Source organism: Hemiscyllium ocellatum, chromosome 21, assembly GCF_020745735.1.
Source record: "Hemiscyllium ocellatum isolate sHemOce1 chromosome 21, sHemOce1.pat.X.cur, whole genome shotgun sequence".
Classification (NCBI taxonomy): domain Eukaryota; kingdom Metazoa; phylum Chordata; class Chondrichthyes; order Orectolobiformes; family Hemiscylliidae; genus Hemiscyllium; species Hemiscyllium ocellatum.
Window position 1 is genome coordinate 55,126,055 of NC_083421.1, and position 16,598 is coordinate 55,142,652.

Here is a 16,598-nt window from a genome sequence, read left to right on the forward strand (position 1 = left end):
GCCATGTCGCTCAGACCCCTCTAAGATTCTGCCTGAGATCACGGTTCCTTCACTGTCACTGGGTTAAAGTTCTAGGATGGTCTCCCTAACGGGACTGCAGTGATTCAAAAAAGCAGCTCACATCCACCTTCTCAAGGGCAATTAGGGGTGAACAGTATCTGCTGCCTTAGCCGTTCACACTCAAAATGCACAAACAAATAAAAAAAAACCCGAAGATGAAGTGGGTGATTATTAATAGAACCTGAAGTCCATGAGCTCAGGAAGTTCTTACACTGACCCATAATTTCTGACAATATGCTGTTTCCCTCATTGTTGATTGAAGCACTGCACTGGGAGATGACATTCACTTAATGGACAATGTGGGAGACTATGTTTGAAATGCAACTTATGACGCAAATTATCATAACAGCTGCTACATGGATTTGACAGTAAAAATGAAGGCAGATTAATGCTTCGAGAATTTTGGGCTTGGCTGTGGTTGTTCTCATTTGTTAGTATTCTATAGGTTTATTGTTCGGCATCAAGCTTGGCGAACACTCCACCCAAACACCCCCCCTCCCCCCTCCCCACCCCCAATCTCTTAATCATTAGGTTCCTGGGCTGCTGGCCTTGTCTTGAGATTGCTTTTGTAATCAGCCAATTTTTGCATCTGCTGAGCATTTTTAGTAAGAACTGCAGTGGAGGCAGATGGAAGTTACCAATCAATTCAACAAAACAGTGGAAAACATTGCAAAATGAGTGATATAATCTTGGACAAACATCTAACAGTACAGCAAACCAGAAGTGGACAGTGTACTTGGAACCCTTTGCACTGGGCAGCAAAATGGTTTTAAGAGGCCTTGAAATAGTATCCTAAAGCAAAAGGATTCTATACACAGATCTTGCTGTACAGAAAGGTACTTTTCACCTCCACTGAGTCATTCCAGTACGTATGCTTAATGTAACCCTTCTCCCACACCTCTTCACTTCAACTATCAGTGTAATCCTTCTCCCTTGTGTTTATTTAACTTCAGTTTAGATGCATCCATGCTATTTAAAATAGCATTTTTCCACATTCTAGCCATGCTACATCCACAACTGCTTTCACATTGCAACTATCTCTGGCTGAGGTAGCGTCTCTAGAATTCCCTATTCAGTTGCTGAGGAACTAACTTATATTTACGAGTTCTGGTTTTGGTCTCCCCCACTTGACTATATTTGTGTAATTTATTTACCAGCAAAGGTTATAAGAAATACTTCAGACTGAATGTCATTGCATTATGACATGGTGAAATCAGACTCATTGGTTTTAAATTGATGATCCTAGCCAACTAAACCACCACAGATCCGAGGCATGTGCAAACTGGGTCAGATAAGGCTGTCCCATCAGTCTTCTTCACTTTCCTTTCCACAGTTTCTATCCCATGTCTGTTAGTCTTCCCACTGGAATGGAGCTTCTTAACAGGACTTCGTAAAATGTTCAACCTGTGTCGCTTTCAATTCAGAACTAAGACCTCTCCAACCTCTGTTGTCAATGCAGAAGACATTTGTAGATATTCAGCCCACTCATGTTCTCTTTTTGTTAAGTCTCTTCCTGTTTCAAGGTTCCCTGACACTTTACAGGTGTAACATTACATGAGCTTTACACAGGTTTTTGTCAGACAGTCACTGAATGAGAGCATTGCTGGCTAGGGCAGCATTTATTGCCCATACCTAATTACCTGGAAGGTAGTTAAAAGTCAATCACTTTGCTGTGGGTCTGAAGTCATGTGTAGGCCAGACCAGTAAAGATGACTGTTTCCTTCCCCAAAGGACATTAATGAACCAGATGGTTTTGTTTTTCTGACAGTTCACAACAATTTAATGGTCATCATTAGACCTTAATTTCAGATGTTTATTCAATTCAAATTCCAGCATCATGTCGGAATTCAAGCCTGGGGCCCCAGCACATGACCTGGGTCTCTGAATTAACAGTCCAGTGATAATACCACTAGGCCACCACCTCCCCTCAATTTATAGCTACAGCTTTTTACAGCAATTTTATTTTTAAAAAACAAATCGAAATTAAAAGGATTCTGCTCCATCAGAGTTCTGCTCCATCATCATAACTGAAGTGGTTACCAGGAGAGCAAGGGAAACACTGCAACAACTTCCTCGAATAACTCCCTGAAAAAAATACAATGGTCCCATCAATTTATAGCAAACAATAGCCCAAGATCACCCAAACTGGAAAAGAATTATCTGCAAAGGTGCCAGCTGTTTTGAGCATCTCTGACATGCCCAGATGGAGACCAGGTTCGAACAATGAAAGGACCAGGTGGGAATGTAAGTGTACCAACTACGTCCTTCAGCAAACAGTATCAACCCCAACTTATGGCAGGGTATGCAGATCCATTTAGTCTATTTAGTCATCTCAGGACCCACAAATAATGTCAATTCAGAAGGACTCCCTAACAGAAGAGAAAAATTGATTTTCCAAATGTTTTCACTTCTCTCCCTTACTTTCTGGCCAATGCTAATGCAAGCAATTCTCTCGTAATTTACAGATATACTCATTTCTTCAAGTGGAAGCCTTGACACAGTCCTCAGTTCCATAGATTATAGATCTTATACTGAGACACCACCGCCCCAAACTGACCCTATCAAAGTCTTTGATGGTAGAGGGTGTTAATTGAATTAATGCCAGAGGACTCCGCAAAATGTAGCTTTGATTGGTGGATCAAGGCATGGGTAGAGATTGGACTAGAAGGATATGCCTCAGATGATGGTGTCATGGTTTTGTCACTGCACTGGTAATCCAGAGATCCAGACTAAAATAAAAGCAAAAGAAACACTCAACTTCTTTTATTTCTGAAGAAGAGTCATTTCAGACTCAAAACCTTAACTCTGTATCTCTCACTCAAAGCAGATAATCTGGTCATTATCTCATGATTATTGTGAAACCTTTTGTTTGTGTAAATTGGCTGTGTCTATTTAAGAAAGAAGGACAAAAAAATCATTTTAAGGTGCCTTCCATAATCTCACAATGCTCCAATTTTCAGTCACTGAAGTACTTTTGAAATGTAATCAGTGTTGAAATGTACAAAGTGCAACGGTCAATCTAAAAACATGATGTGGACATGCTGGGGTGGGACTAGGGTGGACAAAGCTAAAAATCACATAACATCAGGTTATAGTCCAACTGGTTTATTTGGAAGTACTAGCTTTTGGAGCACTGCTTCTTCATCAGCTACCTGGGCTGTAACCTGATGTTGTGCGATTTTAACTTAATCTAAAAACAGCAAGCTCTCACAAACAGCAACTGATAATGACCAGTCAAATCTGCTTTTGTGAAGGGATAATATCATCACCATCAAGACACTTCTGCCCTTCTTTGAAATAGTACCATGCATCTTTTATGTTAATCTGAGAGGGCGTATTTACATTTCACCTGAAAAATGACTAGTACAATAAGTTAACCCAAAGAAAACTTAGCAACAAGCTGAACATTATTGTTACCTATTGCCCACAATTTGTGACTTGTTGCCTAAATGTACCAAGCTACAGAGCTGTTTAACATTTTGGGTCTATTGAGGCATGTTTATACACCCAATTCCTTCTAGGTTGTATTTGTTATGGGAAACAGCACAACAAGACTTCTTCTGAGCACAGTTCATACAATTAAATCACTGTCGTATTGCAAAGAATTGGCTTTCATTTGCTTACAGACAGCAAGCAGAGGAAACTATGCCCTATTGTGGGGTAAGTGCCCGTTACAGATACTCATCAGCTTGTTGGAAGCCCTGTTGTAAACAGGATGTAGGAACAAATTACTGCAGATGCTGGAATCTGGACTGAAGACAAAACATGCTGGAGATCACAGTAGGTCCGGTAGCATCCATGGAGAAAGAACAAAATAATGTTTCAAGTCTAGGTGTCTCTTCATCAGAGCTAACGTGAAGTGTGGATGGGGCGGCATTTATGCAATAGTAGTGGGGAAGAAAGAGTGTTGATAGTGCAGATTAATTGATCAAAATTTGAGAATGGCAGAACAATGGTGTGTCTATCTGCCAGACTGGAAAGATCAGGCAGTCCCACTGGGGAGAGGGGAGAGAGGACATGGTAACAGAGAATGTTACAAGTAAAGCTAAAAGAAAAGGAAGGAATGGGAGTGGGTTCACAGTCTGAAGGTGTTGAACTCAGAGTTAAGGCCAAAAGGTTGTAACATGCCTAGTCTGAGGGTGAGATGTTGTTCCTCCAGTTTTCTCTGTGATTTGCTGGAGCATTGCAGCATGCCAAGGATAGACAAGTGGGCATGTGAGCTGTAGGAAGGTTGTGGTCATGCTTGCAATGGGCCAGAAGTGTTCTGCAAAGCTGACACCCAGACTGTGTTTGGTTTCTCCAATGTAGAATAGGCCACGTTGGATACGGCTAATCCAGTCTGCCAGATTGAAGGAGGTACAGGTGAAATGCTGCTTCCCCTGGAAAGACTGTAAATGTCTCTTCACAGGCCAAATGGGCCAAATAATTGCATTGAAAGCATAACCCAAACTGAATGTTAATATGAATTTTGAATGTTATTCATAATGCAGTAAAGAAACATATACATATTAAGGAAACATGTGTGTATTGGACGTGAAAGCCCTCTTCTAACCAGGCTTATATTGCCCTGTTCCTTCCTCACATATTTTATTTTCTACCTGAATCTTGCCATGAAGAGCAACTTGAACAAAATGCGATCTACTCATGAATGGTCAGGAGTTTTGAAGGTTTGTGATTTTTGAGATGATTTGTAGCTCAGGTTCAGGTTTAGATTGTAAGTTTGTTCGCTAAGCTGGCAAGTTTGTTTTCAGATATTTCGTCACCATGCTAGGTAACATCAGTGAGCCTCTGCTGAAGCACTGGTGTTCTGTCCCCCTCTCTGTTTCTGTATCTAGGTATCTTAAGGTGCATGATATCATTTCAGTTTTTTTTCTCAGAGGTTGGTAAATGGGATCCAAATCGGAGTGTTTATTTATGGAGTTCCGGTTTGAATGCCATGCCTCTAGGAATCCCTGTGCGTGTCTCTGTTTAGCTTGTCCTAGGATGGATGTGTTGTCATATACAAAATACCATGCAAGGACTATAACAAACACTACATTGGACAGACAGGCAGAAAACTAGCCACCAGGATACACAAACACCAACTAGCCACCAAAAGAATTGACCAACTATCACTAGTATCCTTACAGACAGATGAAGAAGGACTCCACTTCAACTGGGTCAACACATCCATCCTAGGGCAGGCTAAACAAAGATACAAGGTAAAAGTGAGGACTGCAGATGCTGGAGATCAAAGTCAAGATTAGAGTAGTGCTTGAAAAGCACAGCAGGTCAGGCAGCATCAGAGGAGCAAGAAAATCGATGTTTTGGGCAAAACCCCTTCAACGGAATGAGCTACACAGGAATTCCTAGACACCTGGCGTTCAAACCAGAACTCAATCAATAAACACTTTGATTTGGACTCCATTTACCAACCTCTGAGAAAAGGAACCAGAAATTATATCACCAACTTTAAGAGGCCAAGATACATAAATAGAAATTGGGGCGGAACACCAGTGCTTCAGCAGAGGCTCACTGATGATGTTACCTAACATGGTGATGAAACATCTGAAAACAAACCTGCCAGGTCAATGAGCAAACTTACAACCTGCCAATTGCCTGCTCTGTTCTGACTTGTCAATGTTGAACTGTTGGGAATGAGGTATAGGATTGTAAGATTGCTGAAATCCTTATTTGTGCATCTATCACCTCTAGGCTTGACTGTTTTGAAGAACTGGTCACCACCATTTTACGCTCTGTAAACTTGAGGTCATCCAAAACTTTGCTCTCTACGTCATAAATCCTATTAACTACCATTCTCCTCTCATCCCTGAGCTCACTAACCTACATTGGCTCCTCGTCAAAGAATGTCTTAATTTTAAAATTATTATCCTTGTTTTCATATCCAAGACATCATCCCTTTCTGTCTTTGCAACCAAATCCAACCCCACAACCATCAGTGATATTTACACTTCTTTAATACTTGTATACCCCAGATTTTAATTGCTCAACCACTGCTGCCCATACTTTCAGTTGAATTGGCCTCAAATTGTGCAATTCCTTCCCTAAGTTTCTCCATTCTCTATCTCACTCTGTTCCTTTCAAACATTAAATCCACATTTCTGACCACTTTTGTTATCATGATATCATATTTTCTTTTAAAACCTTCTCATGAAGAGCTTTGAGACTTTTTTTTTAATTTCAATTATCTTATAAATATATTACTGTTGTGTTTGTTTACCATTTTAGCTCACTTTGGTGTCTCTTTGAAATCATGAGTGAGCCTTGAAACCAGACGCCTTGATTGTTTTGGAGATCATTACCCCAAGTTGTCAATGCTGATATTTTAAGTGAGTGTGTATAGTTATGTAGTTGACTATCTATTTAATTGCTCTTTCAGAAGACATTATATCTTGAACTTATGTAACGATACGAGCATATCCTAACTTGTCCGGACATGATATCAGAAAGATAGTGCCTTGTCTATTCCTGGAGTTGATTTGGTTCCATAGACAAATGGGTTTTGATGAAGTCATCAGATTTTCAGAATATTCCTGGTATGCTTCTCTGGGAAAGGAAAAGGACTAATAATCTATCTGGCTGCATTGAGTTTCCTTTCTGTGACAAACAGATGCAGACATGCTTGTTGTTCACCTTCTGGTTGATTAGATCATTGTGGATGAGACAATATCTGTTGTGATCTCAGCTGTCCGCAATCTAACCATTAAATATGATCGCTCTAATTTTTCTTTTTGTCCTTTGCCAGTTTGGGTTTAAAGTTTGGCTTTCCATGTGAAACTTTACAAAAAAAAAATAAAATGCTGTTCCAGTTGAATTACAGGACATTGGCATTTCTAAACATCAATGTTTAAAAGCTATTTTGCTGATTTCCCAAATTTTGCGTATGGTTCAAAGTTCATGAGCAAAAGTATACCGACCTAATCAAGATTTGAAATGTTAGTAAACAGAGGTGACAGTTTTGGTATGCCTGACTGTCATGAGTTGGTTATTGGTTTTGTCAGTAGTATTATAAGACTGTACAACATCCTTGTCACATCCTGCCCTATCTATTCCAAATATCTCTATGTTTCCCTTTCTAAAGCTAATGTGGATGTTGCTTTGTCCACAGTTTATGATGGTGCATCACATGTCTCAACATAGCATCACAGAACGATACATCACAGAATCAGGCTATTCAGCCTAACTGGACCATGCTGATGTTAATTCTGGACACAAGCATCCTCCCACCTCTCTTACCTGAGTCATACAGAAGTTGAAACATTACCAAAAGGTGATCTTGGTGTGCAGAATGCTGTGGCTGGTAAATGGGTCCAGCACACTGTGGTGAAGAATATGTTCCATTGATCAACTGCAGTGGACAGCACACCAAATATGCAAAACCAGCCGATATTTGCAAGCCTCAGAACAGTATGTATGCATTAGATATGATTTTGCTATTGGAAATCATTTATTAAATAAACTGGATTCTACCAAGAATTAAATTAGAAACAAATTTAAGATTATCACAGTTAGGCTCACACTATGACGTTCTTGAATGTGCGGGAAGCTACACCAGTTAATACACAGGACCTTGTTTTATATCGGCAAAAGTAATTTGTACATTCAACGTGTTTTTCTTCATGGAAACAAGGGGTCAAGGAGATTGTCAATCTCTATTTCACCTTTTTGAGGTTTAACAGAAGCATAACTACTGTTTATTGGGAAAATAAATCTCACAGCAGCACCTTGACCAATCAGTGTCTGCTTGTTTGGTCTGAGAATTAAAATTGATGCGGATTGTTCTTGCTGCATCTCTATGCCAGTCAGCACCCTCTTCTCATGAGATATAAATTGATTTCCATTTTCTCAAGTCAGATTTTTGCATTCTAGTCCTAATGAGCGCAAGAACAAAAGCATTAACTTCTTGCCTCCTTTTTTGTAATGTTTAAAAGAGGACATACTTTGGAGGTTTTTGATTAATTGACTGAATTCAAATTCCACCAGCTTCCATTATGGGACGTGAACCTGTATCTGTATGACATTTGCCTGAGCCTCTGGATTTTATTGTCAAATGAGATTGCCAGAGAGAGATTGACAATCCTCAAAGCAGAAAAGCCAGTCTGGATGGAATGTTACAGAGGGAATTGAGGATGGAATTCCCAGCCCTCCTCTCTAATCCATTTTTAAAACCTTATATTTTTCTCTTTTTGTTACTGCTAGAAATAGTTTTTTAATGTAATTTATGTCATGTCACTACCTACTAATTTTGATTAACTCTATTGGGTCTTATCATATTCTTAATTCTTTGTACGGAAAAAAAAACAAATCTCTAGGTTTTTTTTGCCAGGCTAAAGTCTAAGTCTAATCCTTGCTTTTGTTTTAAGCTCAGCAGTATGAATCCAGACCACAACCTAAGCACAGAACCCTAGGTATGTCCTGTTCTGCTCGTGGGCTTTCTGTTATTGCTGCTGTCGCACAATCCTAGCAAGTTCACATTAGGTTAAAAATCCATTTTTCCAGTCAGATTTGGTTGGAAGCCAATGTTTTCCAGTAACTTGATAATGTCACAGCTGGTCCCATCTGTCCGAATCAGGCAGTGAGAATATTGCTAAGTGTGTAAATCAGATCAGACACACCTCTTAATGACTGTTGGCATTTTTAGGTTTGTTGGTCTGTTCTTCAAAATGGTGAGAGTTTTCATTATTAATCATTAAATCACTAATATTATTTACATACAGAACATTACAAGAAGGTGTGAGTACATTATTAAATAAAAACAGAAAGAACTGCAGATGCTGTAAGTCAGAAAGAAAAATGGAAATTGCTGGAAAAGCTCAGCAGATCCAGCATTTTTGGAGAGTAATCAGAGTTAACATTTTGGGTTAAGTGACTTTTCCTCAGAACTGTTGAGCACAGTATTAATTTGACTCAACTGTTTCTATTTGTTAATGCATTGAGGATGCATACGACAACATGCAGTTTGGCTAAAATAACTACACAGACCCTGCATCCTGTTAACAAGACATCGTTTATGTGCACAGTATATGGGCTCTGACCAGCCAGCTCAGAGCCAGTCCCTAGGATGGGGAGACTTTTCTGAATCTCCTGTTCATGTCTGTTAGCCAGGACTCCCTGATTGTTAACCTGGGCCAATCTCAGTCAAGGATCTCATAGCCAATGAGGTTCACCTTGCCCTTGTTCCAATCTCTGCATCCCTCTTCTTTGCACCTGTTCTTTTTCTTGTAGCTTCTTCTGGGAAATCTTCACCCCAGACCCGGTTCTTTTGACAGTGTATATAGGACTGTAGCCCGTCACTTGGGCCTAGAACATCTCAAGAGAGTTTCCTCCTCTTCTTCAGGTGGTAACAGTATTGAGGCTGCATCCATCTTGGACTCTGAGGTTTCTTGAACACTAGATGAAGGAGGGGAACCCACGGTTTCTGACATCTAATCTGAGGGGGCCCGGCACATATTGCTCCTCATCTGTGTGCATAACAGCGATTTTTATGTGATTTATATGTTTGTTTAGAACAGCCTCACCTACTTGAACTTGGTGTGTCATGGGATCTGATCTCGCATTGGCCTTGCTTCAGACCTATGCAATGCCATTTCTGTGGTTTTGACAACAGACTTCATCTCCTGAAATAAACTGTCTCTCACTTAGTGGAGGCATGTGGTCGGCATTGCATTCCTACTGCCATTTCACCCCCACCCTCAGGTCCAGGGCTATCAGATTTAACCTTGTGTGGCATCTTCTCCCTATCAGCAACTCTACTGGAATTAACCCTGTAGTTGTGTGAGGGTGATCCTACAATCAAATAGGAACAGGGTCAGGTTGGTATCATGTGAATATGTAGGTTGAGCCTGTGAAAGGACGGGCATAGTCAACATGCAACCAAATCAACGGTTTACCCAGCAATTCCCACAAATGTTGGGGAGCTACTGATGGTAATTTTTGTTCTTGTTGGCACTCTGGGTATTGTCCCATCAACGCTGCCATATTGGCATCCAATCTTGGCCACTAGACATTACCTCTTGCCAACATTTTCATTTTGGAAACTTCTGGATGACCCTGGTGGAGTTCGGCCAGTATCTGTTGGCGATCTTTACTCAGGACAATAAATCTTGTTCCAGCAATCTGCTCTCACCAGGACCAGAAAGGTTTCAACCCTGGTTGTGGTGGCCCTTTAGTTACCCCCATCACCACCAACTCTTTCAGTTTTGGCAGGACTGGATCCTCAGTTGGGTTTTACCAGCAGTGACCGGCAGGGCATCCAGGAAGTTTACAATCTTAAAAAAAGGTGAATGGCCTGCTCCTGTTCATATGTTGGCAGTTTATTCTGCAGACCTGAGCCAGCTAAGAACTAAATGCAGATTTATTTTTGTCTGAAAGTCCATTGAACATTTTCAGCCTTTCATTTGGTTCTGCCAGTGGCTGGATTCACACCTCTGTTGATTGAGACCTGGCCAGGCTTTATGTCAACCTATGTGTTATATGCCTTATTCACCTTTTGCAGAATTCCATTTGTAACAATCTCCAATCCGTTCCTTCACATAAAGTAAACTCAGGAGGGAGTGAAGAAATCAGGAGAGGGCAGCAGGGAGGGACTGCAATCGGAGGTAATTAAAGTTGAAAGTTAGCCAAAGTAATAAGGTGGTTATAATATTAAAATGAAGAAAGATCGAAAGTCAGTTAGTTTTATATGCAATCACTAAGATTTTGATTTAAACATTGCACAGGTCAGGAACATAACCATTCCTTATTACATGGTTTCAATTGGGAAAGTAATTTTCCTTTAGCACAACTTCATTTAGCATACTTTTCTTTAGGAACACATTAGGAATGCTAAACAAGGGATCATAATATCATTTGCAGCAGTTGGAAGTACTAATCTGAGATAGAGTTTAAGTTGTATTGCTGAGGTTTGCATTTAAATTTTCATTTGATAATTATTTTTTGAGCAATTGAATCTGACATTAGCTGGGGAAAGATCTCAAATATTCCACATCCAACACTGATGTCACTTTCCTTGATCATAATATTTAAAAAAAATCTGGATCCAAAAATATACTTTCATAATATCATTTGTTTCTTTTTGGAAATAGTTTTCCCTTGTGATTTCAGTGGAAATTTCATTGAAATGTGACCAAAATACTGCTAAGTGAGTATTCCAAGTTATGATGCATTGTTTATCTATCTCTTCATTCCCAGCTAATTTTTTTGCAGTTTATCAGTAAAATCAGACTGAGTTTAGCTGTCTTTGCAGTTCAGTTCTAAAACTAATATGTTCATAACGGCCTTTCTCTCAATAGTTTTATGGTTCATGCATACACTGTGCTTGTAAAACTAAGGAGTGAGGCAGTGAGTAGTAGAGGGCGTGAGGAGAGAAGGAAAATAATGCAAGGTAAATCAAGATGTAGCTATAAGTATTATTGATATAAATTTTGTTTTATTCACTCATGTGATAAGGGCATTGCTGACTGACCAGCATTTGTTACCAGTCCCTTGTTGCCCTTGAGAAGGTAATGGTGAGCTATCTTCTCTAACATTGCAGTCCACATTCTGTAGGTTGACCCACAATGCCCTTAGGAAGGGAATTCCAGGATTTTGACTCAGTATAAGCAAAGGAATGGTGATATATTTCCAAGTCAGGATGCTGAGTGGCTGGGAGGGAAACATGCAGGTGGTGTTCCTGTGTATTTGTTGCCCTTATTTTTCTAGATGGAAGTGATCGTGGCTTTGGAAGGTGCTGTCCAAGGATCTTTGGTGAATTACTGCAGTGCATCTTGGGTTAAATACTGCAGCTACTGAGCATCAGTGGTGGAGAGAGTGGATGCCTGTGGATGTGATGCTAATCAAGTTAGCTGTTTTGTCTGGATGTCAAGCTTCTTGGGTGTTACAGAGTAAAATGCTTACTTTATACTTGGACAGGGACACAGACCCAAACTCTAAGTGACTCCAACCCAATATAGATAATTCTAGTGTTTGACATCTTTGTGACTTTTCAGGCATGATATTAATAAGTTTTGGAGCAGTTTTGTGCTAATTCCATTTTTATGAGGCAGGTTAAATCTAATGTTTGTTCATACAGCTATCACCATGGGCTATTTCCATGGGCTCAAGCTTGTGTTGTCTCACTGTAATGGATTTTATCCGGCATAGGTCTTGGCATTGGGTGTGTCTATCACACCCTTGAGGCTACTGTAGCTATACCATTCCTACTCAGAGTTTGTTTCTGTTTTATCTAAGAATAACTATTGTCTGCCTCTGACTAGGTCCTGAAAACTAAATTGACATTCTAACCTATAGATTACTGATTACAACTCTCTCTAGTACTGTACATTCTTTTTTATTCTTCTTCTCTGTGTCACCATCATGTTCACATGCGTTTCCTACTTTAATACAGAAAACTGCTCCTGACTCATTTTTGATTTAAGGTGCCTACCACTGGCTGAGATGAAGACTCCATTGCTTCAGTCCAGCTGGTTTCAAACTCTAGCCTGAGAGTGGTATCTTGGTACATTGACCAACTCACAAGTAATTAAATTAATGTTGAATTGTAGAACGTTTCCCTTTTCTGATGTGTCTGCTTTTGTTACCATTTAGGTACACAGTCTTGCCATTGGGGACACTGATGATCTTGGACTCAAGAGCATCTGACAGCGGTCTCTATAAATGCTCAGCTATAAACAGAGCAGGGAATGCCTCACTGACATTGCAACTCATTGTTCAAGGTAAGACTATTTATCTCTGCTTCATTTTGTCCATTTGTTTTCTTGACTCCTTAATTACTGTACAGAGTTTGGTCCCAAGGTTGTTGACTGATCCTAAATATCTTGTTTGAGAGGAGACACAATCCCAGATGTTAACAAATTAGCAGCAAATAGGATGGAGTTGGCTTAAGATAAAGGCTCTGCTCTTGTTGGAAGGAGTCTTGCTGAATTTTGCAAGCGCAGCCCCTTGCTTTTCTGCAGTGAGGCATAGGAGGGGTTTGTCAGGGGCTTGCAGCAGGTTATGAATTCTTTCAGGTTTACAACGTGCACGCAAGGGAAAATTTTCAAGGTTATAAAGAAATAGATTAATTATTCAGCTTGATGCTCCATCCATCCTCTCAGATGTTAAAAGATTCATGCCAATATTTAATAGACAGTGGATGTTGTAATGGTGTTATCCCTTGTTTCCTAACTAACACTGTATTTGTTTGTTGACCAGTATTTTTCCCAGGAAACAAAATCATGAGGGATTTGAGCATCATGTCTCGGAAAAATAACTGTTCCCATTGTTCATAAAGTAGATTTTAAAGTGATTGACAAAGCAGACAATGAGGATGAAATTGTTACAAAGCAAGTGATTATAGTCTGAAATGTGCTGCCTGAGAATGTGGAGGAGGTCAATGCATTCATGGTTTTTGAAAGAAAATTGGATCATTTTGAAGAGAAAAATATTGCAGGCTTAAGGGGAAAATCCAGGGGCTTGGAATTAGTTGAAATTGCCCTAACAAAGAGCCAGCATGGACATGACAGGTTAACTAACCTCCTTCCTTACTGCCGTTATTGAATGATTCTGTAAATAGACTAGGTTGAGCGCAAGAATTTGTGTGATGTCAATTCATTTTTACTTTTTCTTTTTCCTCTTTCTAGTTCCTCCCAAAATCCATCTGTCTCATCATCTCCTGAAGGTAATCGTAGGTCAGTCCATTGACCTTCCCTGCCTGGCACATGGTGATCCAACTCCAAAAATCAGGTGGTATAAGGATGATGAAGCCCTGCTGCAGGGTGCCACAGATTCACTGGATGGTCCTGATGGCTCAATCAACATTGCAGACGTGGAACTCTCTGATGCTGGGATTTATCGTTGTGAAGCAACCAATAATGCTGGACATGATATGATTCAAATGACACTGGAAGTCTTGGGTAAGTGTGCATCAGTCACAGCCTCAAGATGTGTTCCACATTAGGCACAAACAATGTCAGGTGTCTGCAACTAGTTTACTTCATGTTATCCTGTAGGAACTGCACTGAGGCTGGGACTGGTTTGAATATACATACATATAGAAGCAGAAATAGGGAATTTGGTCCCTTGAGTCTGCTCAACAATTCAGCTATACATGACCAGTCTTTTGCCTCAATATCGTTTTCCTGCATTATCTCCAAATCCCTTAATATATCAAAATCTATCAATCTTAGTCTTGAATATATTTAATGACTGGGCCTCCACAACAATCTGGGTAGAGAGTATTGAAATTTCAACTGAGTGAATAAACTCCCCTTCATCTTAGTCAAGAGTGTGGCACTGGAAAAGCACAGTAGGTCAGACAGCACCCAAGGAACAGGAGAATCAACGTTTTGGGCATAAGCCCTTCATCAGGAAGGTCTTGCAAACTGATAGTTTAGGGTTGCTAGAATTGAGGTACCAATGGCCACTAAGAACCTCTGACAGCTGTTCAGCTGTCCTCCTGCTTCGACAGTTATCACCGAGGTATGATGACAGTGGGGGTCACAGAAGAAAACTTTTGGGAAGCACTATTCTGGAGCTCGCAGTTGGAGGAAATATCATTCCTGCTTTTGGATGTTGAATTTTTTTTTCCCAAATTGAAGCAAGTGGTGCATTACAGGAAAATGGAACGTCAGAATTAATTGAGATATTTAAATGTGTCAAGATTAATGTAAATGGAATTAAAAACTCAAAATGGAGTCTGTAGATGGAATGATCTATTAATTGTGGTGATTAACGTGATTCCTTTCTCCCAAGTGGTATCTCTTGGGTGTCCAAAGCCTGTTTCATGTGGTAGGCCACTTTTAATTTGCAAATTTGGATTGTATGATGTACATCGGACCCAATGACCATTTTATAATGGAATAGCACATATTATGCACTCTCTGATCAGCCTGATTGTCATGATTCTAATGGGATCAGCCAGGTGGACCTCACAGAATATGTGTTCCCTGGTTGGGGCTATTCGTCTGTTCTGATCAGGGAGCCCTGGCTGACAGATATAGATAGAAGTGTCAGACATCCTGTTCACTCTGAGAGCTGGCTTTGAGGGAGCTGGATCACTATCAAGGACACATGTAAATAAAGGGTGACTTGGTGATAGGATACCAACCTCTGTGGAGTTATTTCAGTTGTGACAAAAGAAAAGCATGCTCCTAAAGAAATTAGCTTGCAAGAGTTGTCCTTGAGTTGGAATAAGAATTTCTGGCATCATTATTTGAGAAGATTGACTTGTTTGATCCTGATGACAAAGACTGGGCCCAGTATGTGAAAAGAATGAATTACTTTTTCCAGGCAAATGACTTAGGAGCAGATGAAAAGCAACGTGTAATTCTTTTGACTGCTTGTGGACTTGCACTTTTTCAGTTATTAGGAACCTAACTTTTCCTGAGGCACGAGATACTAAAACCTTTCAAGACTTAACTGATTTATTTAAGGAGTTTTACAAAGCCAAGCATCCCATTATTCTGAGATGCTCTTGGTTTTACTCAACAATTTGAGAGCCAAGGACGTCCGTATTGGGATTATTGATGAGGTACAGATGATTGGCAGAGGCTTGTGACTTTGGCTTAACCTTTAATCTGATGCTTAGACACAGTTTGGTGTGTGGGATTAATGATGTAACATGCAAAAGCGCCTATTAGCGACACCCAACTGGATTTCAAGCAAGCACTGCAACTGGCTTTTATCATTGGCAAATGTAGCAAGTGGAGCATATGAGTTGCCGAGTATTCTGATTGAAGCAGCCACACTCACCAGTCCTTGAACTTGAGTGAAAGCAATTGCATAGCCGGACACAGGACATATCCTAAACAGAGGGATTCCAGGTTAGCCCACAGCAAAACCCCAAAACAAAGCCCAACCTTGGCCAAGCGGTTAAAATTCTCTGCAGGATCTGTGCTGGCAAGCCATTGTGGTTTGTCGGTATGTGGACTCAAAACAGCAAAAGAGTCCCACTAGGCCTAAAGTGAGTAAAAGACCTCATAGGCCAGTATCCAGGAGAGTACACACCAATCAAAATAAACATCTGATTGAATGGTCAGCCGGTTCTAATAGAGGTCAATATCGCCACAGTCGTTTCAATGATCGCAGAACTAAACTTTAACAAAATTTTCTCTGGACTTCAACCCTTAAATTTATGCTAAATCTCGTTTAGATTGAAAACCTATACCAGGAAACCTTTACAGATTAAGTATATAACATCGGTTCCGGTCTCTAATGCAAAGCAGCTGGTTCAGTTACCATTAATTGTAGTAAAAGATTCGTTCCCAAGCTTGATGGGGTGAAATTGGTTGAGAAAGATTGACCTAGGTTGGCTCAACATTTTCCAATTAGAAAACAGCTGCCTGGGTGAAGTCCTAAGTACATACCTGGAAGTTTTTCCAGAAACTCTAGGGACTATCAAAGGAGCCAAGGCCACTTTGCTTATTGACCAGGAAGTAATTCCACAATTCTGCAAGGGTCTCCCAGTGACATTTGCCTCAGAAGTAGAGACAGAATTTAGAAAGCGAAGGCATTGTCCAACCAGTTCAGTTTGTGAAATGGGCAGCACTGGTCTCACTGAT

The 16,598-nt window shown here is 40.2% G+C and overlaps 1 protein-coding gene across 1 annotated transcript in view; it reads left to right on the forward strand.

Annotated features, from left to right (window-relative positions):
* The window catches only part of LOC132825764 (hemicentin-1-like), a 436,368-nt gene that overhangs the window by 167,774 nt on the left and 251,996 nt on the right, over window positions 1-16,598 (forward strand). Inside the window, exons 24-25 of the mRNA XM_060841228.1 lie at window positions 12,636-12,773; window positions 13,680-13,952. Of these exons, the coding sequence (XP_060697211.1) occupies window positions 12,636-12,773; window positions 13,680-13,952 (411 nt within the window). The remainder of the gene's footprint in view (window positions 1-12,635; window positions 12,774-13,679; window positions 13,953-16,598) is intronic.